The sequence below is a fragment of the Aricia agestis genome, chromosome 2, assembly GCF_905147365.1.
Source record: "Aricia agestis chromosome 2, ilAriAges1.1, whole genome shotgun sequence".
Lineage (NCBI taxonomy): Eukaryota > Metazoa > Arthropoda > Insecta > Lepidoptera > Lycaenidae > Aricia > Aricia agestis.
In genome coordinates, this window is record NC_056407.1 from 10000001 (window position 1) to 10026158 (window position 26158).

The 26158-nt window shown below is 43.9% G+C and overlaps 1 protein-coding gene across 1 annotated transcript; it reads right to left on the reverse strand.

Annotated features, from left to right (window-relative positions):
- Window positions 1-888: 888 nt before the first annotated feature.
- On the reverse strand, window positions 889-26158 carry LOC121735339 (secreted protein C-like). Its single transcript, XM_042126133.1, has 21 exons — window positions 26075-26158; window positions 25272-25301; window positions 24997-25038; window positions 23981-24022; window positions 23431-23472; window positions 21812-21895; window positions 21565-21606; window positions 20988-21029; window positions 20856-20897; window positions 20676-20717; window positions 20399-20440; window positions 20063-20104; window positions 17350-17391; window positions 16912-16953; window positions 16275-16316; window positions 16046-16093; window positions 15294-15335; window positions 14520-14628; window positions 1677-1746; window positions 1331-1529; window positions 889-995 (listed from the first exon to the last, which is right to left on the reverse strand). The coding sequence occupies exons 1-21, from the start codon at window positions 26148-26150 to the stop codon at window positions 901-903; spliced, it is 1257 nt and encodes a 418-aa protein (XP_041982067.1). The 5' UTR covers window positions 26151-26158; the 3' UTR covers window positions 889-900.

The window sequence follows — 26158 nt, forward strand, 5'->3', positions numbered from 1 at the left end:
TCATCTACCAATTTCGCCAAATGCCTCTCAAGGGTCTAGTTAAATCTCTCAACCATTCCATCAGACGGACAGACGGACAGACAGACGGACAGATAGACGGACAGACAGATGGACAGACAGACGGACAGACAGATGGACAGGCAGACGGACAGACAGATGGACAGACAGACGGACAGACATCGAAGTCTCAGTTATAGGCTCCCATTTTTACTTTTGGGTACGGAACCCTAAAAAACTTTCTTATCATTTAATATTATTTTCAGGCACTGTAAGGGTAATGACTAATGAGACATAAATTTTTGGTAAATGGTTCAAAAAAAATCTTCTTAAAAATATTTATTTTGCTCTTTGAAGTATGGAATTATTAATTATTAAATAGGTATTAATAAAAAATATACTTTTCACATTGCTCCATATATTTAATTTTGTGAAAATAACAATAAATGTTAAATATATAATATACAACCAAAGGAGTAATAATATACTTAATGATATTTATAGTTAACACATATCGTTTCCAGTAGACATTGCCGGGTCAACTTCTCTAAGAATCCAAAGCTTGTTTTTCTTTCTGAAATATAGAAATAATTATATTATTTATTAATATAATAAAAACTATTTGTAATGCCATAAATAAATAATTTGATTATGCCTAGTAGTTGCTCTTTTACTTTAGATTTAAAAATTTTAGAAGAACTAGATGTTTGAAACCGAAAAGAGTCACATAGGATCGATCGACCTTTCTGGGACCTACAATATCTTCATAACAAATTTAATTAAAATATTTTCGGCGGTTTGTGTTTGAAAAGTTAATAGATCGTTTTTGAATTAATAATATTTAAAATATTTTTAATAAGTAAAGACGATTTAAAAATATATAATAAATACCATGAGCTGTTTTTAATCTCTGCAGCGGCATAATCTGGGTTGAGATCTTCGTAGGTTGATAGGGCTGGGACCAAGGTCGACGTACACGTAGCGCGGTCTCTCAGCTTCTATAAAAAGGTTTTTTTACCATTGCGAGAAATACAATATCATAGTTAGCTATGTTGGTACTGGCTGGCAATATGTAATTCTGTTCTGATGATAGTAAATTGATTTATTTTGCATTTAAACTTAATTAACTAGGTGGTTTATATTCTTTAAATAAAATATGTAACAAATTAATCGATAATATTATTATAAGGATTTACACAAAATGTTTCGTATTTTTTTATCTATGTTTGAAAAAAGTGTTGCTTTTTAGTTTTTCCTTTCACGTTTTACCTCGGTGTTAATTGTACCAATAATATAATGTAATTTTTGTGTGTGTAATAGTGTTTTTACTCACCTTCACCTTCTACTTCTATATTCAGGGGTATGTAACGACTTTTTAATCGCCTTGATATGGGAGTTCTGCGGTAAGTGATAGGAACACATTGTGGGGAACTACTTGGTCCACTACTGGAAGAGCCGCTAGCTGAACTTCCTGATGAGCTACTCGATGGTCCGCTTGATCCACTACTGGATGGTCCGCTTGATCCACTACCCGACGAACCACTTGGTCCACTGCTAGATGAACCACCGCCTGATGAACCACTTCGTCCGCTGTCAGACGATGCACCCGCTCCACTACCCGCTCCACTACCCGAGGAACCACTTGGTCCACTGGCAGAAGAGGCACCCGCTCGACTATCTGACGAACCACTTGGTCCACTGCTAGATGAACCGCCGGCTGCACTGCCTGATGAACCACTTGGTCCGCTGGCAGACGATGCACCTGCTCCACTATTTGACGAACCACTTGGTCCGCTGGCAGACGAGGAACCCGCTCCATTACCCGACGAACCACTGGGTCCACTGGCAGACGAGGCACCCGCTCCACTATCTGACGAATCATTTGGTCCACTGGTAGATGAGGAACCCGAGCCACTTGAGCCACTACTTGATAGGCCACTTGATCCGCTACCGGACGATCCACTAGATCCAGATGGACCACTGGATCCGCTGCCTGATGGTCCACTTGATCCGCTATTAGATGGACTGTTACTTGTAACTTCTGCTGTAGGGATAAGGAAAACAAAACTTGATATTTGAATTTAACAGAAGCGAGTATGTTCATAGATGTACGCACGCACTCGCACATACACACACTCACACTAATAACATCAATAAAGTAACTTTTAATCTACTGTAATTATATTACTGATTATTATTTAAAAAAAATTATGTAATTATTGTAACTTCGTTTCGTCCCCACAGCACAGGCATCGCCTAGTGTGGTGATCCGTTATCGCATTATAGTTAAAATTTTTTGGTCAATAAATATTTGTATTTGTATTTTGTATTTGTATGTTACAAATAGGTATAATATGCTCAACAACAGTAAAAAAATATATTTTTTAGATTAGATATTAAAATTATTGTTTTTATTACTTATAGCAAAAGCCAAGAGAAGAAAGATAAAAGTAAATTAGTCAGTAAACTTATCATCTCAGCACAATAATTTAGTACTTGTACTTAATATCTTATTGTCCTGTCCTTGTCAACTTTATCAAAATTATTTATTTCGTACTTACCTATAGCTGTGGCACTACCACTTGATCCTCCACCATTAGATTGAGCTGAAAATGCCATATAATAATTATTGTAAAACAAACAATCGACATACTAAAATTGTAAAGAATAAAAATAAAATAAAATATCCCACCAAAAACATAAAATGTAAAAGGAGCCAAGCAAAATATCACATAGCTTTAATACTTCTGTCGTAAAAAGTTTTCAGATCACTTTCAAGCCAAGCCTTCAACTTATTTTGTAATTTAAATCAACAATCAGTAAATGTATCAATAGATTTCTTTATTTTATAATTATTATAGTGTCTTGGCAATGAGCATTTAAAGAGAAACAAGTATAAAACTGCATATTTGGAGGATTTCATAAAAAATGGGTTAAAAACAATTGTAAGGGTTTCGATTAATTAAAAATAACGATTTTTTAAAAATCAATTTTCATAAAAAATGCGTTAAAAAAATAATGCACAACGTTAATAATCAAGTTTTCACCTCTGCCGGCACTTCCGGAGTGCAACCCGTCTTTTTTTTCTTTTCTTTTCAGGTCACGTTATAACCTTCTGTACTGAGCTTAGCACTCATTTTCTATCTCCTTTATATTTTTTCTTTGAGGCTTCGTTAGTTCTATAGGTGGACAACGTAACGTAAATACTTCTGAGTTCTGAGTCAATTTTATATTCACATATTATAATTGACTCTTAAGCTTTAATACCTGAAGGTGGTCATTTTTAGCATTGCCGTTGAATACATAGCAGCACTAATGTAAGCGTCTCGACTTTCGACGTTCCTCGCAGGAAAGGAGCACACCTTATTTCATGACGTGATAACTTAAAACTCCCATATAATATTAAATTTATATTTTAATCGAATTTAATTATTGTTTCATTGTTAACGTTGTTAATACTATTTTTTATTCAATTGATACCATTTCATTAAGTAGGTACTGTCAGGTTCTTATCAGTTGATTCATAGCCAGATTGCGGACCCAAGTAATTTAGTCGCGTTATGTCAAACCCAGCCGTCAGATCACGACATACATGGAATTGACATATTCCGACCAATAGACTTAGACATAGGTCCGTTAACTGACTAGGAGTCAATTTCCTCGATGGTACATAACTAACTTAAAGCCTTTTGTATGTAAAATAAATATGCAGTCGAAACTCATACTGTTCTTGCAAAGTTACAAACATAAAAATCTTTTCTGTTATATTTAATAAAGTATTATATTATAATAAATTATTTTTCAGTTTTTAGGTTTCCCTGCCCAAAGGATGAAAACGGGACCCTATTATCAATAAGTCTTCGCTGTCTGTCCTTCGTCCATCCGTATGTCACCAGGCTGGATCTTGAGAACCGCAATAGCTAGATAGTTACAATTTTCACAAATTATGTATTTCTGGTGTCGTTACAAAAATTAATAGTCCAATTAAAATAAATTATTAATAGGGGGCCTCATACAACAAACACGATTTTTTTCCGGTATTTTGCTCTATAATATCCATAATGGTGACAGTAAGGTTTTTTGAAAATTTTAGAAAATACTCAACTGTATTTCAAAGTTAATAATTAATGATAAAAATTAAATAAACTTATTATTTAAGGGGGGCTCCCATACTAATTTACGGTACGGAACCCTTTGTACGCCAGTCCAACTCGCACTTGGCCAGTTTCATAATTTTTACTTTTATTGTGAATAAAAACCTATCCGGGTAACAAATTTTAAGGTTCTAAGTCTGCTAAAAGTACCTTAGAATTTTGATGATCTGTCAGTAAGTGAGTGACATAATATAGTAAATTTGACCATCCATAACTATTAAACTGTTTATCAAAATTTCATGTAATTTGGAGGTAAAGCTAGTTTTAATACTTGCTCCTAGTGACCGAAATTATTAATCCCTAGCTTTGTTAACATCGAAGAAAAAGGGGGTGTGAAATTGCCGCGAACCGCTTCGAGAAAAGTATGGTACGGCCGTGGCTTTGCTAAAGAGCTTGGCTGGGGCACTGCCGTGCCCCCAGATGAGAAACATCAGTTTATAGCTACGAATAATAAAAAACTAAGGAAATGTTACTCCCATACTTCAATCGTTTTGAATTTGCTTTCTAAAGGTTCTTTTTGCATACTAAAATAATATGGCAATAGCTACGAAACACAACTTCAAATTGACAAAATAAAGCCGTTGACAATATTTGTCACTTCTATAACTAAACAAACTTCTTGCATGTGTCTCTTTTTGCATAAAGTGTGCATGTATTCGGGTCACATTTGGTAGAATCGGAACAAATCTTTTGACTCAGTTACTCTTCCTTAGTTTTTATTATATTCGTACGACGTAGGTTAATAGTAATTTTCTTGTATTGTTTCGAAAAAATAGATAATACTGAAATTAACAGCCACACAAATTTTATAAATTCAAAAGAATCTTTATATCTGTCTGTTTGCACCTAAACTATTGAAGCGATTTTACTGAAATTCGTTATGGATATACTAAGAGTCCCAAGAAAAGGAAATTGTACGGTTCCCATGCCATATGCGAATTTTTGCACAACGGAGTAGCGGGCATAATCTAGATTCTAGTATTAAATAAATCACAATTTCATTGGCATAATAATATTAACACCTACATTTTTAATGCGTAAAAGAAAATTTTAAATAAATACTTTTAAATTTTCTGGAAAGAGTACTCAAAATAGTATAAGGAAATGAATTAAAAACTTACAACTGGTTGCCGATATGACCTGAATGTTTCCAGAATTGACTGCTGCTGAAATAATAAAATTTTTATCAATACTTTAGACAAAAGTAAAAGTATTTTTCTCGTTCTTCTAATAACGTAATATTATATTGATTTTGCCTACAAGGTCTTTCATATATTTTGCGAGACCTTAAAATATTACAATTATTATAACAATAATTATTATAAATTATTACGAAAATAGCTGGAAAACTAACCACCACCACCAGCAGCTGATCCACTACTGGATGGTCCGCTTGATCCATCACTAGCTCCACTATCTGATGAGCCACTTGGTCCACTACTGGATGAGCCACCGGCTGCACTGCCCGATGAGCCACTTGGTCCACTACTGGAGGATCCACCGGCTGCACTTCCTGATGAGCCACTTGGTCCACTACTGGATGATCCACCGGCAGCACTGCCAGAGGAGCCACTTGGTCCACTATTGGATGCGCCACCAGCTGCATTGCCCGATGAGCCACTTGGTCCACTATTGGATGAGCCACCGGCTGCACTGCCCGATGAGCCACTAGGTCCACTATTGGTTGAGCCACCGGCTGCACTGCCCGATGAGCCACTTGGTCCACTATTGGATGAGCCACCGGCTGCACTGCCCGATGAGCCACTTGGTCCACTACTGGATGAGCCACCGGCTGCACTGCCCGATGAGCCACTTGGTCCACTATTGGATGAGCCACCGGCTGCACTGCCCGATGAGCCACTAGTTCCACTATTGGATGAGCCACCGGCTGCACTGCCAGAGGAGCCACTTGGTCCACTACTGGATGAGCCTCCGGCTGCACTGCCCGATGAGCCACTTGGTCCACTACTGGATGCGCCACCGGCTGCACTTCCTGATGAACCACTTGGTCCACTATTGGATGAGCCACCGGCTGCTCTGCCCGATGAGCCACTTGGTCCACTACTGGATGAGCCACCGGCTGCACTGCCCGATGAGCCACTTTTTCCACTACTGGATGAGCCTCCGGCTGCACTGCCCGATGAGCCACTTGGTCTACTACTGGATGCGCCACCGGCTGCACTTCCTGATGAACCACTTGGTCCACTGTTGGATGAGCCACCGGCTGCACTGCCCGATGAGCCACTAGGTCCACTATTGGATGAGCCACCGGCTGCACTTCCCGATGAGCCACTTGGTCCACTAATGGATGCGCCACCAGCTGCACTGCCCGCTGAGCCACTTTTTCCACTACTGGATGAGCCTCCGGCTGCACTGCCCGATGAGCCACTTGGTCCAGTACTGGATGCGCCACCGGCTGCACTTCCTGATGAACCACTTGGTCCACTATTGGATGAGCCACCGGCTGCACTGCCCGATGAGCCACTTGGTCCACTACTGGATGAGCCACCGGCAGCACTGCCAGAGGAGCCACTTGGTCCACTATTGGATGAGCTACCGGCTGCACTGCCCGATGAGCCACTTGGTCCACTATTGGATGAGCCACCGGCTGCACTGCCCGATGAGCCACTAGGTCCAATATTGGATGAGCTTCCGGCTGCACTGCCAGAGGAGCCACTTGGTCCACTACTGGATGAGCCTCCGGCTGCACTGCCCGATGAGCCACTTGGTCCACTACTGGATGATCCACCTGCAGCACTGCCAGAGGAGCCACTTGGTCCACTATTGGATGCGCCACCAGCTGCATTGCCCGATGAGCCACTAGGTCCACTATTGGATGAGCCTCCGGCTGCACTGCCCGATGAGCCACTTGGTCCACTACTGGATGATCCACCTGCAGCACTGCCAGAGGAGCCACTTGGTCCACTATTGGATGCGCCACCAGCTGCATTGCCCGATGAGCCACTAGGTCCACTATTGGATGAGCCACCGGCTGCACTTCCCGATGAGCCACTTGGTCCACTATTGGATGAGCCACCGGCTGCACTGCCCGATGAGCCACTAGGTCCACTATTGGATGAGCTTCCGGCTGCACTGCCCGATGAGCCACTTGGTCCAGTACTGGATGCGCCACCGGCTGCACTTCCTGATGAACCACTTGGTCCACTATTGGATGAGCCACCGGCTGCACTGCCCGATGAGCCACTTGGTCCACTACTGGATGAGCCACCGGCAGCACTGCCAGAGGAGCCACTTGGTCCACTATTGGATGAGCTACCGGCTGCACTGCCCGATGAGCCACTTGGTCCACTATTGGATGAGCCACCGGCTGCACTGCCCGATGAGCCACTAGGTCCAATATTGGATGAGCTTCCGGCTGCACTGCCAGAGGAGCCACTTGGTCCACTACTGGATGAGCCTCCGGCTGCACTGCCCGATGAGCCACTTGGTCCACTACTGGATGATCCACCTGCAGCACTGCCAGAGGAGCCACTTGGTCCACTATTGGATGCGCCACCAGCTGCATTGCCCGATGAGCCACTAGGTCCACTATTGGATGAGCCTCCGGCTGCACTGCCCGATGAGCCACTTGGTCCACTACTGGATGATCCACCTGCAGCACTGCCAGAGGAGCCACTTGGTCCACTATTGGATGCGCCACCAGCTGCATTGCCCGATGAGCCACTAGGTCCACTATTGGATGAGCCACCGGCTGCACTTCCCGATGAGCCACTTGGTCCACTAATGGATGCGCCACCAGCTGCACTGCCCGCTGAGCCACTTTTTCCACTACTGGATGAGCCTCCGGCTGCACTGCCCGATGAGCCACTTGGTCCACTACTGGATGCGCCACCGGCTGCACTTCCTGATGAACCACTTGGTCCACTATTGGATGAGCCACCGGCTGCACTGCCCGATGAGCCACTTGGTCCACTACTGGATGAGCCACCGGCAGCACTGCCAGAGGAGCCACTTGGTCCACTACTGGATGAGCCACCGGCAGCACTGCCAGAGGAGCCACTTGGTCCACTATTGGATGAGCTACCGGCTGCACTGCCCGATGAGCCACTTGGTCCACTATTGGATGAGCCACCGGCTGCACTGCCCGATGAGCCACTAGGTCCACTATTGGATGAGCTTCCGGCTGCACTGCCCGATGAGCCACTTGGTCCACTATTGGATGAGCCACCGGCTGCACTGCCCGATGTGCCACTTGGTCCACTATTGGATGATCCACCGGCTGCACTTCCTGATGAACCACTTGGTCCACTATTGGATGAGCCACCGGCAGCACTGCCAGAGGAGCCACTTGGTCCACTATTGGATGAGCTACCGGCTACACTGCCCGATGAGCCACTAGGTCCACTATTGGATGAGCCACCGGCTGCACTGCCCGATGAGCCACTTGGTCCACTACTGGATGAGCCACCGGCTGCACTGCCCGATGAGCCACTTGGTCCACTATTGGATGAGCCACCGGCTGCACTGCCCGATGAGCCACTTGGTCCACTATTGGATGAGCCACCGGCTGCACTGCCCGATGAGCCACTTGGTCCACTATTGGATGAGCCACCGGCTGCACTGCCCGATGAGCCACTTGGTCCACTATTGGATGAGCCACCGGCTGCACTGCCAGATGAGCCACTTGGTCCACTACTGGATGAGCCACCGGCTGCACTGCCCGATGAGCCACTTGGTCCACTACTGGATGAGCCACCGGCAGCACTGCCAGAGGAGCCACTTGGTCCACTATTGGATGAGCTACCGGCTGCACTGCCCGATGAGCCACTTGGTCCACTACTGGATGAGCCACCGGCTGCACTGCCCGATGAGCCACTTGGTCCACTGTTGGATGAGCCACCGGCTGCACTGCCCGATGAGCCACTTGGTCCACTATTGGATGAGCTTCCAGCTGCACTGCCCGATGAGCCACCGGCTGCACTGCCCGATGTGCCACTTGGTCTACTATTGGATGAGCTACCGGCTGCACTGCCCGATGAGCCACTTGGTCCACTACTGGATGAGCCACCGGCTGCACTGCCCGATGAGCCACTTGGTCCACTACTGGATGCGCCACCGGCTGCACTTCCTGATGAACCACTTGGTCCACTATTGGATGAGCCACCAGCTGCACTGCCCGATGAGCCACTTGGTCCACTACTGGATGAGCCACCGGCTGCACTGCCCGATGAGCCACTTGGTCCACTGTTGGATGAGCCACCGGCAGCACTGCCAGAGGAGCCACTTGGTCCACTATTGGATGAGCTACCGGCTGCACTGCCAGAGGAGCCACTTGGTCCACTATTGGATGAGCTACCGGCTGCACTGCCCGATGAGCCACTTGGTCCACTACTGGATGAGCCACCGGCTGCACTGCCCGATGAGCCACTTGGTCCACTATTGGATGAGCCACCGGCTGCACTGCCCGATGAGCCACTTGGTCCACTGTTGGATGAGCCACCGGCTGCACTGCCCGATGAGCCACTTGGTCCACTACTGGATGCGCCACCAGCTGCACTGCCTGATGAGCCACTTGGTCCACTATTGGATGAGCCACCGGCAGCACTGCCAGAGGAGCCACTTGGTCCACTATTGGATGAGCTACCGGCTGCACTGCCCGATGAGCCACTTGGTCCACTATTGGATGCGCTTCCGGCTGCACTGCCTGATGAGCCACTTGGTCCACTATTGGATGAGCCACCGGCAGCACTGCCAGAGGAGCCACTTGGTCCACTATTGGATGAGCTACCGGCTGCACTGCCCGATGAGCCATTAGGTCCACTATTGGATGAGCCACCGGCTACACTTCCTGATGAGCCACTTGGTCCACTACTGGATGCGCCACCGGCTGCACTGCCCGATGAGCCACTTGGTCCACTATTGGATGAGCCACCGGCTGCACTGCCCGATGAGCCACTTGGTCCACTATTGGATGAGCCACCGGCTGCACTGCCAGATGAGCCACTTGGTCCACTATTGGATGAGCTACCGGCTGCACTGCCCGATGAGCCACTTGGTCCACTATTGGATGAGCCACCGGCTGCACTGCCCGATGTGCCACTTGGTCCACTATTGGATGAGCTTCCGGCTGCACTGCCCGATGAGCCACCGGCTGCACTGCCCGATGTGCCACTTGGTCTACTATTGGATGAGCTACCGGCTGCACTGCCCGATGAGCCACTTGGTCCACTACTGGATGAGCCACCGGCTGCACTGCCCGATGAGCCACTTGGTCCACTATTGGATGAGCTACCGGCTGCACTGCCCGATGAGCCACTTGGTCCACTATTGGATGAGCCACCGGCTGCACTGCCCGATGAGCCACTTGGTCCACTATTGGATGCGCCACCAGCTGCACTGCCTGATGAGCCACTTGGTCCACTATTGGATGAGCCACCGGCAGCACTGCCAGAGGAGCCACTTGGTCCACTATTGGATGAGCTACCGGCTGCACTGCCAGAGGAGCCACTTGGTCCACTATTGGATGAGCTACCGGCTGCACTGCCCGATGAGCCACTTGGTCCACTATTGGATGAGCTACCGGCTGCACTGCCCGATGAGCCACTAGGTCCACTATTGGATGAGCCACCGGCTACACTTCCTGATGAGCCACTTGGTCCACTATTGGATGAGCCACCGGCAGCACTGCCAGAGGAGCCACTTGGTCCACTATTGGATGAGCTACCGGCTGCACTGCCCGATGAGCCACTTGGTCCACTATTGGATGAGCTACCGGCTGCACTGCCCGATGAGCCACTTGGTCCACTGTTGGATGAGCCACCGGCTGCACTGCCCGATGAGCCACTTGGTCCACTACTGGATGCGCCACCAGCTGCACTGCCTGATGAGCCACTTGGTCCACTATTGGATGAGCCACCGGCTGCACTGCCCGATGAGCCACTTGGTCCACTGTTGGATGAGCCACCGGCTGCACTGCCCGATGAGCCACTTGGTCCACTACTGGATGCGCCACCAGCTGCACTGCCTGATGAGCCACTTGGTCCACTATTGGATGAGCCACCGGCAGCACTGCCAGAGGAGCCACTTGGTCCACTATTGGATGAGCTTCCAGCTGCACTGCCCGATGAGCCACCGGCTGCACTGCCCGATGTGCCACTTGGTCTACTATTGGATGAGCTACCGGCTGCACTGCCCGATGAGCCACTTGGTCCACTACTGGATGAGCCACCGGCTGCACTGCCCGATGAGCCACTTGGTCCACTATTGGATGAGCTACCGGCTGCACTGCCCGATGAGCCACTTGGTCCACTACTGGATGAGCTACCGGCTGCACTGCCCGATGAGCCACTTGGTCCACTACTGGATGAGCCACCGGCTGCACTGCCCGATGAGCCACTTGGTCCACTATTGGATGAGCCACCGGCTGCACTGCCCGATGAGCCACTTGGTCCACTGTTGGATGAGCCACCGGCTGCACTGCCCGATGAGCCACTTGGTCCACTACTGGATGCGCCACCAGCTGCACTGCCTGATGAGCCACTTGGTCCACTATTGGATGAGCCTCCGGCAGCACTGCCAGAGGAGCCACTTGGTCCACTATTGGATGAGCTACCGGCTGCACTGCCAGAGGAGCCACTTGGTCCACTATTGGATGAGCTACCGGCTGCACTGCCCGATGAGCCACTTGGTCCACTATTGGATGAGCTACCGGCTGCACTGCCCGATGAGCCACTAGGTCCACTATTGGATGAGCCACCGGCTACACTTCCTGATGAGCCACTTGGTCCACTATTGGATGAGCCACCGGCAGCACTGCCAGAGGAGCCACTTGGTCCACTATTGGATGAGCCACCGGCTGCACTGCCCGATGAGCCACTAGGTCCACTATTGGATGAGCCACCGGCTACACTTCCTGATGAGCCACTTGGTCCACTACTGGATGCGCCACCGGCTGCACTTCCTGATGAACCACTTGGTCCACTATTGGATGAGCCACCAGCTGCACTGCCCGATGAGCCACTTGGTCTACTATTGGATGAGCCACCAGCTGCACTGCCCGATGAGCCACTTGGTCTACTACTGGATGAGCCACCGGCTGCACTGCCCGATGAGCCACTTGGTCCACTACTGGATGAGCCACCGGCTGCACTGCCCGATGAGCCACTTGGTCCACTGTTGGATGAGCCACCGGCTGCACTGCCCGATGAGCCACTTGGTCCACTACTGGATGCGCCACCAGCTGCACTGCCTGATGAGCCACTTGGTCCACTATTGGATGAGCCACCGGCAGCACTGCCAGAGGAGCCACTTGGTCCACTATTGGATGAGCCACCGGCAGCACTGCCAGAGGAGCCACTTGGTCCACTATTGGATGAGCTACCGGCTGCACTGCCCGATGAGCCACTTGGTCCACTATTGGATGCGCTTCCGGCTGCACTGCCTGATGAGCCACTTGGTCCACTATTGGATGAGCCACCGGCAGCACTACCAGAGGAGCCACTTGGTCCACTATTGGATGAGCTACCGGCTGCACTGCCCGATGAGCCATTAGGTCCACTATTGGATGAGCCACCGGCTACACTTCCTGATGAGCCACTTGGTCCACTACTGGATGCGCCACCGGCTGCACTGCCCGATGAGCCACTTGGTCCACTATTGGATGAGCCACCGGCTGCACTGCCCGATGAGCCACTTGGTCCACTATTGGATGAGCCACCGGCTGCACTGCCAGATGAGCCACTTGGTCCACTATTGGATGAGCTACCGGCTGCACTGCCCGATGAGCCACTTGGTCCACTATTGGATGAGCCACCGGCTGCACTGCCCGATGAGCCACTAGGTCCACTATTGGATGAGCTTCCGGCTGCACTGCCCGATGTGCCACTTGGTCCACTATTGGATGAGCTTCCGGCTGCACTGCCCGATGAGCCACCGGCTGCACTGCCCGATGTGCCACTTGGTCTACTATTGGATGAGCTACCGGCTGCACTGCCCGATGAGCCACTTGGTCCACTACTGGATGAGCCACCGGCTGCACTGCCCGATGAGCCACTTGGTCCACTATTGGATGAGCCACCAGCTGCACTGCCCGATGAGCCACTAGGTCCACTATTGGATGAGCCACCGGTTGCACTGCCCGATGAGCCACTTGGTCCACTACTGGATGAGCCACCAGCTGCACTGCCCGATGAGCCACTAGGTCCACTATTGGATGAGCCACCGGCTGCACTGCCCGATGAGCCACTTGGTCCACTACTGGATGAGCCACCAGCTGCACTACCCGATGAGCCACTTGGTCCACTATTGGATGAGCCACCAGCTGCACTGCCCGATGAGCCACTAGGTCCACTATTAGATGAGCCACCGGCTGCACTACCCGATGAGCCACTTGGTTTACTACTGGATGAGCCACCGGCTGCACTGCCCGATGTGCCACTTGGTCCACTATTGGATGAGCCACCAGCTGCACTGCCCGATGAGCCACTAGGTCCACTATTGGATGAGCCACCGGCTGCACTGCCCGATGAGCCACTTGGTCCACTACTGGATGAGCCACCAGCTGCACTGCCCGATGAGCCACTAGGTCCACTATTGGATGAGCCACCGGCTGCACTGCCCGATGAGCCACTTGGTCCACTACTGGATGAGCCACCGGCTGCACTGCCCGATGAGCCACTTGGTCCACTATTGGATGAGCCACCGGCTGCACTGCCCGATGAGCCACTTGGTCCACTATTGGATGAGCCACCGGCTGCACTGCCCGATGAGCCACTTGGTCCACTATTGGATGAGCCACCGGCTGCACTGCCCGATGAGCCACTAGGTCCACTATTGGATGAGCCACCGGCTGCACTGCCCGATGAGCCACTTGGTCCACTACTAGATGAGCCACCGGCTGCACTGCCCGATGAGCCACTTGGTCCACTATTGGATGAGCCACCGGCTGCACTGCCCGATGAGCCACTTGGTCCACTATTGGATGAGCCACCGGCTGCACTGCCCGATGAGCCACTAGGTCCACTATTGGATGAGCCACCGGCTGCACTACCCGATGAGCCACTTGGTCCACTATTGGATGAGCTACCGGCTGCACTGCCCGATGAGCCACTTGGTCCACTATTGGATGAGCCACCGGCTGCACTGCCCGATGAGCCACTTGGTCCACTATTGGATGAGCCACCGGCTGCACTGCCCGATGAGCCACTTGGTCCACTATTGGATGAGCCACCGGCTGCACTGCCCGATGAGCCACTTGGTCCACTATTGGATGAGCCACCGGCTGCACTGCCCGATGAGCCACTTGGTCCACTACTGGATGAGCCACCGGCTGCACTGCCCGATGAGCCACTTGGTCCACTATTGGATGAGCCACCGGCAGCACTGCCCGCCGAGCCACTTGGTCCACTACTGGATGAGCCACCGGCAGCACTGCCCGCTGAGCCACTTAGTCTACTACTGGATGAGTCACCGGCTGCACTTCCAGATGAGCCGCGTTTTTCTGATCCTTTTGTTTGTGCTAAAAAAATAGTAAGTATTATTTTTTTGTTTCTGACATATTATTTTTTAATATTTTACTATAATCAGTGTTAAATGGATGCTGATGTTTCTGGACCACATATTTTTATCTAGATTCCAGAGCTCGTAATTTTTTTTCAAATAAATGAGGGCCAGAAATTTTGCATAACGTGAACTTGAACACTTATGTTTTTGCTGACTCGACAAACAAAGAGCAATATTTTATAGACTATTTTATTTTAGCTTCCACAGGCAACTAGAATAGTATTCAGTGGGGTGACTCATAATTCCATTGGGTTCGTTGGATAAGTAAACTACCATGACGTGGGAGAGCCATGCTTCGGCACGAATGGGCCGGCTCGACCGGATAAATACCACGTTTTCACAGAAAACCGGCGTGAAACAGCGCTTGCGTTGTGTTTCGCCGAGTGAGTGAGTTTACCGGAGGCCCAATCGCCTACCCTACTCCCTTCCCTCATAAAACTTGTAGGTACCTTTATTAGATTGGCCTTCGCATGAATTCAAGTCGTGATTCGTTTAAATTCATTTGTTTATTATGCTATGAAAATTACTGTATTTGAATTGGATTGCAACAAAATACTGCATTTTATTTTCATAATAAAGTAAGATAAATAAATAAATAAAATATATCTAAAATATTTTCACCTGCAGTATTTGCACTGGACCTTCCGGAACCTCGATTGTTTGCTATAATTTATGCAAACGAGAATAAATTAGTAATATTATAACCAAAATGACAAAATTGGACACAGAATTTTATACATTGACATTTTATATTATGGAGTTTTGTGCTAGTGCTAAAACATAAAGTTAATATACCTAGCGGAATAGAGAAACAAAGGCCCGAGCAAGAGGGATGTCACTATCTGTAACACTGCGTGGTAAAAAGAGACGTGTGATACATGACAGCGGCACTCTGTTTTGACGTCCAGTCGGCAAGTGCCGCACGTTGACAATTTAATCTCATAGAATTCATGTTCAATCATGCTTGTGTAAGTGTATACGACATACGTACACATATTTTTCACACAGATGAAAACCAATTTTGGTTTCGTTTGACAGCTCGTAATTGTTGCTCTATTCCGCTAGGTATATTAACTTTATGTGCTAAAAGGATCTTTGATGTCACCAAAACAACATTCTGCACGTTTATGGCCTAACCTAAAGTATTTGAAAGGCTGCAGTTATATTATTATGTTCTACTTGATAAATAATTGCATTGATTAGAATCCAGTTTTTGAGTTTTTTTTTCTGTAATTACCTTTTTATAGGCGCTTTTGATTGGCTAACGTCAGCATATTAACCAATCAAAAATTCTGTTGAATAGATAAACACCTGTCCAAAAAAATTTAGGCATCGTTTAGCTAATTATTTTTGAGAGAAGAAAACTAGCCTACCTTGAGCGATAGAGTTGATGTTCAAGTTGGAGTTATTGTTATTATTAGCTGCAACAAAAGACGTTATAACATTATAACATGAAGATTTTATTACATAGAGATGCATACGCTATACTAAATAATTTATTTTAGCAATTTGGTTAAAACAAGTAAATCATCATTGTTTAAAATATTTTTACATCTTCTTATAAGTATTTTAACAGGTGTTTAATGAAGATATTATTATTACCGTCAGAATTAGCAGAACTCGATCCAGTTCCTTGGTTATTAGCTAGAACAAAGTATTTTTTATTGTAATAATGTTTTACGCTATACAGGGTGTAACAAAACTGAGTGTTAATACTTTAGGGTGTGTATGGGTCCCCTATACAGTGTGTAAGAAAAATAAGCGATAATACTTTAGGGTGTGTACGTGTTCCTTGTAGAGAGTTCACTGTGAAAGTAGCAGCGCTGAAAGACGAAAAATTTTTTTTACTTTTGTATGGGCAGGGGCAATTTTTACTTTTTTTTTTGAGCGTCACGAATTTCCCCATACAAAAGTGAAAAAAAAATTTCGTCTTTCAGCGCTGCTACTTTCACAGTGAACTCACTACAAGGAACACGTACACACCCTAAAGCATTATCACTTATTTTTGTTACACACTGTATGGAGTTCGCTGTTTTTTTTTGTCTTTCAGCGCTGCTACTTTCAAAATTGAAGTTCATTTAATTAATTATTAATAATACAGTCAATAACGCTAAAGTTAGCTTTCGCTTACTATTGCAAATAATAGTTCTATTATTTGCAATAGTAAGCGAAAGTAATATGTTTCTTTCGGAAATATTACTTTATCTTTTAAGCTGGTGGAAATTATTGTTTCACTCACCTGCAGAGTTCGAGTTAGCATTTCCAGACCCTTGATTACTGGCTACATGGAAAAAGAAATAGTTCAATAAATATTAAATACTGTGACAAATAAAATGAATATAAATAAAATTCCAACTCTCCTAATCCTTTTTTATATCCATTAGTAGATATTTCCTTAGTCTATGTCCATTGTCCATACTAATATTATGTATGCGAAAATGTGTATGTCTGTCTATTACCTCTTCACGCCCAAACCGCTGAATCAATTTTCTGTAATTTGGTGGAGATGGTGGAGACTTTGAGTCCAGGGAAAATGTTCGGTTCCCGCGTTATTATTGAATTTTGGCGCAACGGAGTTGTGGGGCGTGGGCGTCACCTGGTATCTTATAAAATTTGTATTTTTCAACAAGTTAAATGAACTTTACTTTTACCCTGTAATAAAAAAAATATTACTCACCTGCGCCATTCGCGCTACTCTTTCCAGATCCTTTGTTGCTGGCTGCAAGTCACAAAAAATATTAATTAATTAAAAAATAATTATTAAACTCCGGATTGGCAAATTAAAAAAAAACTTACAGACAAGAAAAATTTACGCCAACTCTATGGTTGGCGTAGTTAAACCTCAAAATATGTTAGAAATTAGAATAGTTGCAAACTATGCAACAGTGAATATAAGGTACTAGCTGTCCCGGCAAACGGCAACAGGGAAAATCATATTTTTATGGCTAAACATGCCATAAAATGATTTTCCGATTTCCTGCTTTTCTCTTAAAGTTTTTTCTGATTTTTAGGGTTCCGTAGCCAAATGGCAAAAAACGAAACCCTTATAGATTCGTCATGTCTGTATGTCTGTCTGTCCGTCCGTATGTCACAGCCACTTTTCTCCGAAACTATAAAAGCTAACGTGCGTAACGTGCTCTTGTGTATTGCGCACACACTTGGGCACTATAAAATTACTCCTGCGTAACTGGCCTAGTTTCATTGAAACCAGAGTGTTCTTGTGCGTTGCGCACACACTTGGGCACTATAAAATTACTCCTGCGTAACAGGCCTGGTTTCAGTACGCGTCGTGGCCGTTTTCATTAGGGCCACAACACGGATACGCGTCGTGGCTGTCTTTAAATGCTCAGAACGCGTCATGGCTTTTCTCGATTACCACAACGCGTTGTGGTCGAATAGCACGACAGCTACGACACGAATTTCGCTATGTGGTATTTCTGTGATTACCAGAACGCGTCGTGGCCGTTTTCACTAGGGCCACGACGCGAATGTCGTGGCCGTTTCACAATGACCACAACACGTTGTGAGCCATTTTTTCGCTCACTGAGCGTTTTCGGTCTTTGAGCGTAACGTATACAAGGTGTAACAAAAATAAGTGATAATACTTTAGGGTGAGTATGTGTTCCTTATAGAGAGTTCACTATGAAAGTAGCAGCGCTGAAAGACCAAAATTTTTTTTCACTTTTGTATGGGGAAACTCGTGACGTTCGGGCGCTTGCCCATACAAAAGTGAAAAAAAAATTTGGTCTTTGAGAGCTGCTACTTTCACAGTGAACTCTCTACAAGGAACACATACATACCCTAAATTATTATCACTTATTTTTGTTACACCCTGTATATATATTTATATCTATATAATTGGAATCTCGGAATCGGCTCCAACGATTTTTTAGTATAAAGAGGGTTTCGGGGGCGATTAATTTATCTAGCTAGGAATCATTTTTAGAAAATGTCATTTTATTTGTGTTTTATCGAATACCGAGCAAAGCTCGGTCAAATACTTAGTGATAATTTATTATTTGATACAGCAGGAAAAATGTGGGATGTATGTTTATGTTTTTGTTTGTAAGTATGTATTATGTTATATATCTTAATATATATATATTTCTTGTGTGCGTGTGTATGTGACTGAACTCCTCCTAAACGACTGGACCAATTTTGATGAAATTTTTTGTGTGTGTTCGTGGAGATTCGAGAATGGTTTAGATTTACAGTTTGGTCTACTGGAAAATGTTTTTTCAATTAATTTCTTATTTATAAGGAGTTGTTGATTTTGGAATGTTTTACATTAGATCCGGCGGACGGCGCTATCATCGCATTCAATATTATTCTATTTCAATTTTAGTTTGTCCTGACAGATGGTGCTACGATTAATTTGAAAAAAATTTTGTTATTCAATTCATGTGCTGATTAAAATATTAAATAAATAACACATAGGCTACAATTTTAACCGACTTTCAAAATGGGGGAGGTGTTATGTTCGTTTTCTTATATTCAACGATTACTCCGCCGTTTGTTAACCGATTTTCAAAATTTTTCTTTTGGTATATAGGGTATCATCCCAATTTGGTATTATATTCAGAAAAGTGGTGATCTGATGAAGGATCCATAAGTAATCGAGGGAACTCCTCAAAACTTATAGGGAAACATATGGTGACTTCGGTTTCGTGAGAAGTATTCTAAGCATATGCTACCAACAAGTAAGATTTTGCACCGAGATATACCTGGTATACCGTGGTTCGGAAGGTGCTGAGAGAATTCCTGATTCTTTATAGATACAAGTTTGGGAGTTTCGGCGTTGTTTTAAGAACAGAAAGCATATGCTACTATTCAAATTACATTCTTCATCATCATCATCATCATCATCACTACCATATTATACCATTTCATAGTCTTTTAGATCGAGACTCGAGTTTGTCAAGCGATAATTAAAAAAAATCTATATCTACCTAATATTATAAACCTGAAGAGTATGTTTGCTTGAACGCGTCAATCTCAGAAACTACAGGTCCGATTTAAAAACTTATCTCAGTGTTAGATAGATCATTTATCGAGTAAGACTCATCATTTATCGAGAAGGTTATATTATATTATTACTCTAAGACTAATACGACAGAAGAAACTCAGGAAAATGTGGGAAAAACGGGGGAAATATTTTTTATGGGAAAATGTACCTACGGATTCTGTAAAATTTCTAATTTACGCGGGCGAAGCCGCGCGGGACATCTAGTGTATTATGTTTTTCTATTGAGTAGGTTACGAAATAAAAAAAATGTTTTTTTTTTAAATAACAGAGGAGATTTTTATGGCATAACTTTACGATTCTTGCAGATTCTCTCTTGGGTACACGATATTGCGAACAAATGACTATTTTATTAAAAAGTACTCACATTCAGCACCAGCACTGCTAGATCCTTTTCCGGAATTTGATGCTAGAAAGTAAAAAATAAATTGTTAAATAAGGATAAAAATAAGCCAAAATCTTTATATTTTTAAACGAGCAATTCTTGTATATATCTATATATATATATATATATATATATATAATTGGAATCTCGGAATCGGCTCCAAAGATTTACATGAAATATGTATATAGGGGGTTTTGGGGCGATAAATCGATCTAGCTAGGAATCATTTTTAGAAAATGTCATTTTATTCGTGTTTTTTCGAATACCGAACAAAGCTCGGTCAAATAGCTAGTGTTAAATTAAAAAGCTGCTACTTACAAATTGAAGCTGCTTTGCTCGATCCTGTTCCGCTGTTTTTAGCTAAAATAAAATATTTTTATATTTAAAATGCCATTATGAAATTATCGAATCATTCAATCATCAATTCAAAATTGGGTCCATCTGTTTGTCTCTCTACATCCGAGGTACATAAAATTCTAAGGTGCCTCCTCAAAGTGCCATAAGACCCTAGGGATAGTTTTAATGTGGCAAAATTAAAATAATTATTATACTTAATGACTAAAAACTGAAATACTCTTCAAAATCTATAAAATACCTGACGTTACGGCGGTACTTCGTCCGGAACCAGCATTAGCGGCTAAAAAATAAAATATTTTCGTTTTATACTTACGTTAAACATTAAAACATAAAGTTATCTTTAATAATATTACCCCCTCCTTTTTGGAAGTCTGTCAATAAAGAATAGTAATCATTTAAATAAAGTAAAAAAATTTACCCTCTCCGCTTGCGTTACTGGATCCAGTTCCTTGATTGTTAGCTGAAATCAATTTAGATCATTAATAACTTATATTTCCAGATAAATCTAAGAGAGGCGTACGTTTGAGAGGCGTACGTTTATGAAACTCACCCTCTGATTCTGAATTACTCTGTCCTGAGCCAGAGTTGTTGGCTGAAAAGGGATAATTGCTGTTAGTTATAAAGTACAGTTTTTAAAATAACTTGTACGTTCTTTTAGAATTATTGCTCACTAGCGGTCCCGGTGAACTTCGTGTCACTTTTAAACCTTCCCTGGACTTCTAAGAATATTTTAAGACTAAAATTAGCCCAATCCGTCCAGCCGTTTTCGAGTTTTAGCGTTACTAACACAATTGAAAATTCATTTTTTATACAGATACAGGGTGTAACAATACTAAGTGATAATACTTTAGGGTGTATATACGCATAGAGTTCACTGTGAAAGTAGTAGCGCTGAAAGAGTAGATTTTTTTTTTAACATTTTTATGGGAAAATCCATGATGCTCGGGCCCATCTGACTCGTAGCCCATACAAATCGCAAAAAAGTTGTTATTTCAGCGCTGATTTATTTTCACAGTAAACTCTAAACGAGGGATACACACCCTAAAGTATATATTATCACTTAGTTTTGTTACAGCTTGTATAATATGTTAATTGTGTGTTTCAAACAAAAAATCATAAAAAATTACCCTCTCCACTTGCACTTGCATTTCCAGCTCCTTTGTTGGAGGCTGAAATATCAAATAAAAAAATATTTTTTTTTATTAAGATTTTAAGAAATGTGTAGGAAGATTGCTGAATTGTTTTTGTAATATCGATGAATATAGTAGACAGTAGGTAAGAATCACAATATATACATAATTTTTTTTAAAGCCAACGTAGGGCCGAGAGCAGAAAATATATTTTTTGTGGCTTTATTAGAAAGTAACAGGTTACCTGCAGAAGCAGCATTGGAACCGCCAGAGCCCTCATTGTTTGACTCAGAATTGGCACTCGAACTGCCAGTTCCTTGATTAGTAGCTGAAATAATAATTTTCAAATAAAATATTTTATACTTGGTTTCAGAATCACTACATATTATAAAACAAAGTCGCTTTTTTCCCTCATGTCCCTTTGTTCCCTTTAATCTTTAAAACTACGCAACAGATTTTGATGCGGTTTTCTTTAGTAGATATAAGTATAATAAACATTCATTAAATAGTAGAGATATACTGTTAATTTTGAGGTTTCTAATGTGATGTCGTAAATAATTAAATTTTTTCCGCTTTCATTGTGTGGGATAAGTGCGTGGCGGCCAAAGGAAGATCTTCCGACGGAGCGAGGTGATATGCTTGGTCAGGCCGGAGAGCCCACGTGATACATTTCAGCTGTCATATATATACCGACGCGCTCTGAAAACTTCGATAGCGCGATGCAGGAATGTTAGGCGAATTGTGGGTACCGCCACATCACTCCCCCCCGAAGAACGAAAGTCGAATCTTGAAGTCTTGTCGCCAGTGCCAGTGAGTTCCAGTGAGTCGGAACTGTTGCAGTGAGTCCCAGTGAGTCGGAACTGTAAGCTGCTGCACGGGATCTAGTGAGTCGGATAGCTGCCGTGCGGGGCCGATGCTACGTGCTGACCAGGAGAGATGTGCTCTGCTTGCTGACCGGTCGGTGTAGTGAGAAAGCCCGTTGATGCCGACGCGGAGTCGCCCAGGCCGCAGTACATTGCGGCTAGTGGATGAGGTACCCGATGAGGCGATGCTGGCTGGCGCGGTGCGGAGAGGCGGGGAGTGATGATGATGAAGGAGGCGTGTTCTGTCGCGGGTCACCAATGTGGGTATGCGCGTGGCGGCCAAAGGAAGATCTTCCGACCGAGCGAGGTGTTATGCTCGGTCAGGCCGGAGCCCACGTGACACATTTCAGCTGTCGTATATATGTCGTAGGATGATTTGATAAATCAAATTTTCGCGAAAATTCTAGGGATTTCGCGAAAACACGGATTTATCAAATCATCCTACGACATATATACCGACGCGCTCAGAAAACTTCGATAGCGCGATGCAGGAATGTTAGGCGAATTGTGGGTACCGCCACAATTGCAAACGCAGGCTGAACCCTACGAGATTTATCAAAATAATGTACTAAGTATTGTACACTATGAAAAGGTCTACAGAAATCTCCGCGATAGTATATGTCTATCTCTTATGGATATACCACAATAACATTTTTTGTCATTTACTGTTAACTTCAAATGATGGCTAATTTTCGAAGTGACTTTAACCAACACGGCAATAGCCCTTTATATTATATAATAGCCTTAAATACTTTAAATACAATTATTGATTGTATAGCCCTTTACAGCATATGATTTAAATGAATATTTTCGAATACTTATACATATTGCAGTTTTAAAAATTGCGGGACGTAGCTTTTGCGGCCGTAGCGACTAATTCGGCCACGGGTAGTAATGAATATAATTAGAAATGACTCAATCTATTTTATTAATTTTTACTGTGAGTTGCTAGTAATTATAAGATTGACATTGACATTTTTTATGTTATTTCAAAACTTACCTTCCGAATTAGCACTACTTGATCCTGGTCCCGTGTTGTTCGCTGAAAAAATGATAGAATTAAAAAATATTATTATTTATTCATTTAACATAGTGTAGTTTCAAATAATACTAAAGATTTTTTACCAATATTGAAACTGCGAGGCTGGTACACGCACTTCAGACGTGTCTCTTTTTTTTTTTTATGAAATAAGGGGGCAAACGAGCAAACGGGTCACCTGATGGAAAGCAACTTCCGTCGCCCATGGACACTCGCAGCATCAGCAGAGCTGCAGGTGCGTTGCCGGCCTTTTAAGGGGGAATAGGGTAATAGGGGAGGGTAGGGATGGGAAGGGAAGGGAATAGGGGAGAGTAGGGAAGGGAATAGGGTAGGGGATTGGCCTCCGGTAAACTCACTCACTCGGCGAAACACAGCGCAAGTGTTGTTTCACGCCGGTTTTCTGTGAGAACGTGGTATTTCTCCGGTCGAGCCGGCCCATTCGTGCCGAAGCATGGCTCTCCCACGTATAACTCTCATATCATATTTGAAACAAATTGCCAAAATAAATTACCTAAAGAATTAGCGCTTGCGTTGCCTGATCCATCGTTGTTGGCTGGAAAAAGACAAATCAATAAAATATTGGACAAGAACAAGGTTAGCCCAAGATGGACTAATTCAAGTGATTACGAACGTAGAGCTGCATATTCAAGTATGACCATGATGGACATTGATTTTGCATCAAAAAACCCACGAAGCCAACTCGTTTCTTTATACAATAGCCCTTGAAAATGTATGGAAATAACACAAGCGTTCGATACTATACAAAATCGACATTCGACTCTTTCTTGTCAATTCGGCTAGGGTCTCAGCTTCGTAATCAACTATCAAGTTATCAATCATAGTTCACCATCATGGCCAAAAGGAGGGGCTTCTATTTTGCTTTTCTACCGCTAACCAAATCAATCCAAACTACAAGTAATGGATTTCTTTGGGTATGTACATTCGGCGCTAGCATCGCTCCAGCCGCTACCTACGTTATTAGCTGTAAAAGTGTACAAAAAAGCTTAGCACCAATAACTGATTCGTAATGACTGTTATTGTAAAGCCCGCTGTAAACATTGAGCCAGCGCATTGGCCAACGTGTAGAGTACGAACTACAAGGTATACCCCATTTCGCTTTATTTCAAATTGTAGCGTTATGTTAGGTGACGATAGTAGCTTTCTTATTATCCTTTGTTTTCCTCTATTTTTATAAAAAAACATGGTAATTCATGAACTGTTTCAAATTGTGTTACTTTGCAATGCCAGTTTTTAGTTCTGATTTGCTAAAATGAAGTATTTATGAATAGAAGTCGATTGTGTGTTATTTCGAAATGAAAGCAGACAAGAGGCACAAATGAGAAAATTCAGAGCTTCGTAATTGCAAGTCCTTTAAAAATACTGAAGATAAGCTGAAGATTCTTTAAACGAATCGAATAAACTGAAGAATCTTTAAACTTTACTTAATTTTTTTTTATTTCCTCCCAATTGTGCTACTCGTCTTCGGGTAACTTGTTAAAAGTGAATAACAAGTAACAAAATTCTAACCGATTGCGTCAGCTGTACTCCCGCCCGCGGATTGTTCAGCAGCTGAAAGTATTGTTAACAGTTAAAATATCTCCCCTTGTAACATACGGAAAAATCCATACTATTAATATTATAAATTCAAAAGTATGTATGTTCATTTTTTGCTCAATTAAGTTGCTGAAAACAACTTGTAGCAACACTTTAAACATTCATAAAAATTTCAAAGTCTTCGGGAAAAATCCACGTCTTATTCGAATTTCGAATGCTGCATTAAATTAAGAAAAATATTTTCATACCCTCAGCTGCCTCAATGTCTTGCTCTATCCCTGAAAAGGGATAGATAAGATTATAATAAAATTAGCGTTAGAGCCGGGACACATAAACACGATACGACGTCGTGTCGTACCACGTTTCACAGTGCGACGTCGTGTCGTGGGAATCTACGACGAACATCGTAAAAAACTACAACGCGACATCGTGACGTGCCACGATATACGTCGCGTCGTATACGTCGCGTCGTAGAAACTCACGATGCGTAATCTTTGAATTTCTACGTGAGTTTCTACGCCGCGACGTCGTGCCGTATATCGTGGCACGTCACGATGTCGCGTCGTAGTTTTTTACGATGATCGTCTATGGATTCCCACGACACGACGCCGCATCATGAAACGACGCCGCGTCGTGGTACGGCACGATGTCGTATCGTGTTTTTGTGTGCCGGCCCTCATCTGCCTTTTTAAAAATAACATAATATTGCACGTTTACTCTTATTCATAGATTGTTTTTGTCAAAGCGCAAAACAAATATTTTTTGTGAAGGATTAGATATAAGAAAGTACAAAACTGATGTATGTATATAAACTTTTGTTATTCACTTTTTTGTATTACACTATGAAAGCTCATGAGAAGATTTAATTGTATAAATCGTGCAATTTTTTTTTGTAGTCTTATGAATAAAATTTAAGTTTTCAATAAATATTTTAAAGCAAGTAGGTAATCAAACTTAAATAGCTGGTGCGTATTATGAATGAAAGGAAAGACAAAACTTAAAGAAATAAAATTAAATATTAAAAAATATATTTAAAGAAGAAAATACTTACGTTCAGCCAAAGATTCTGCCAGGAGCCCAACGGGCAAGACTAAAAGTAATAAAACTAATCTAGTCTTGAGAAGCATGTTTGTGC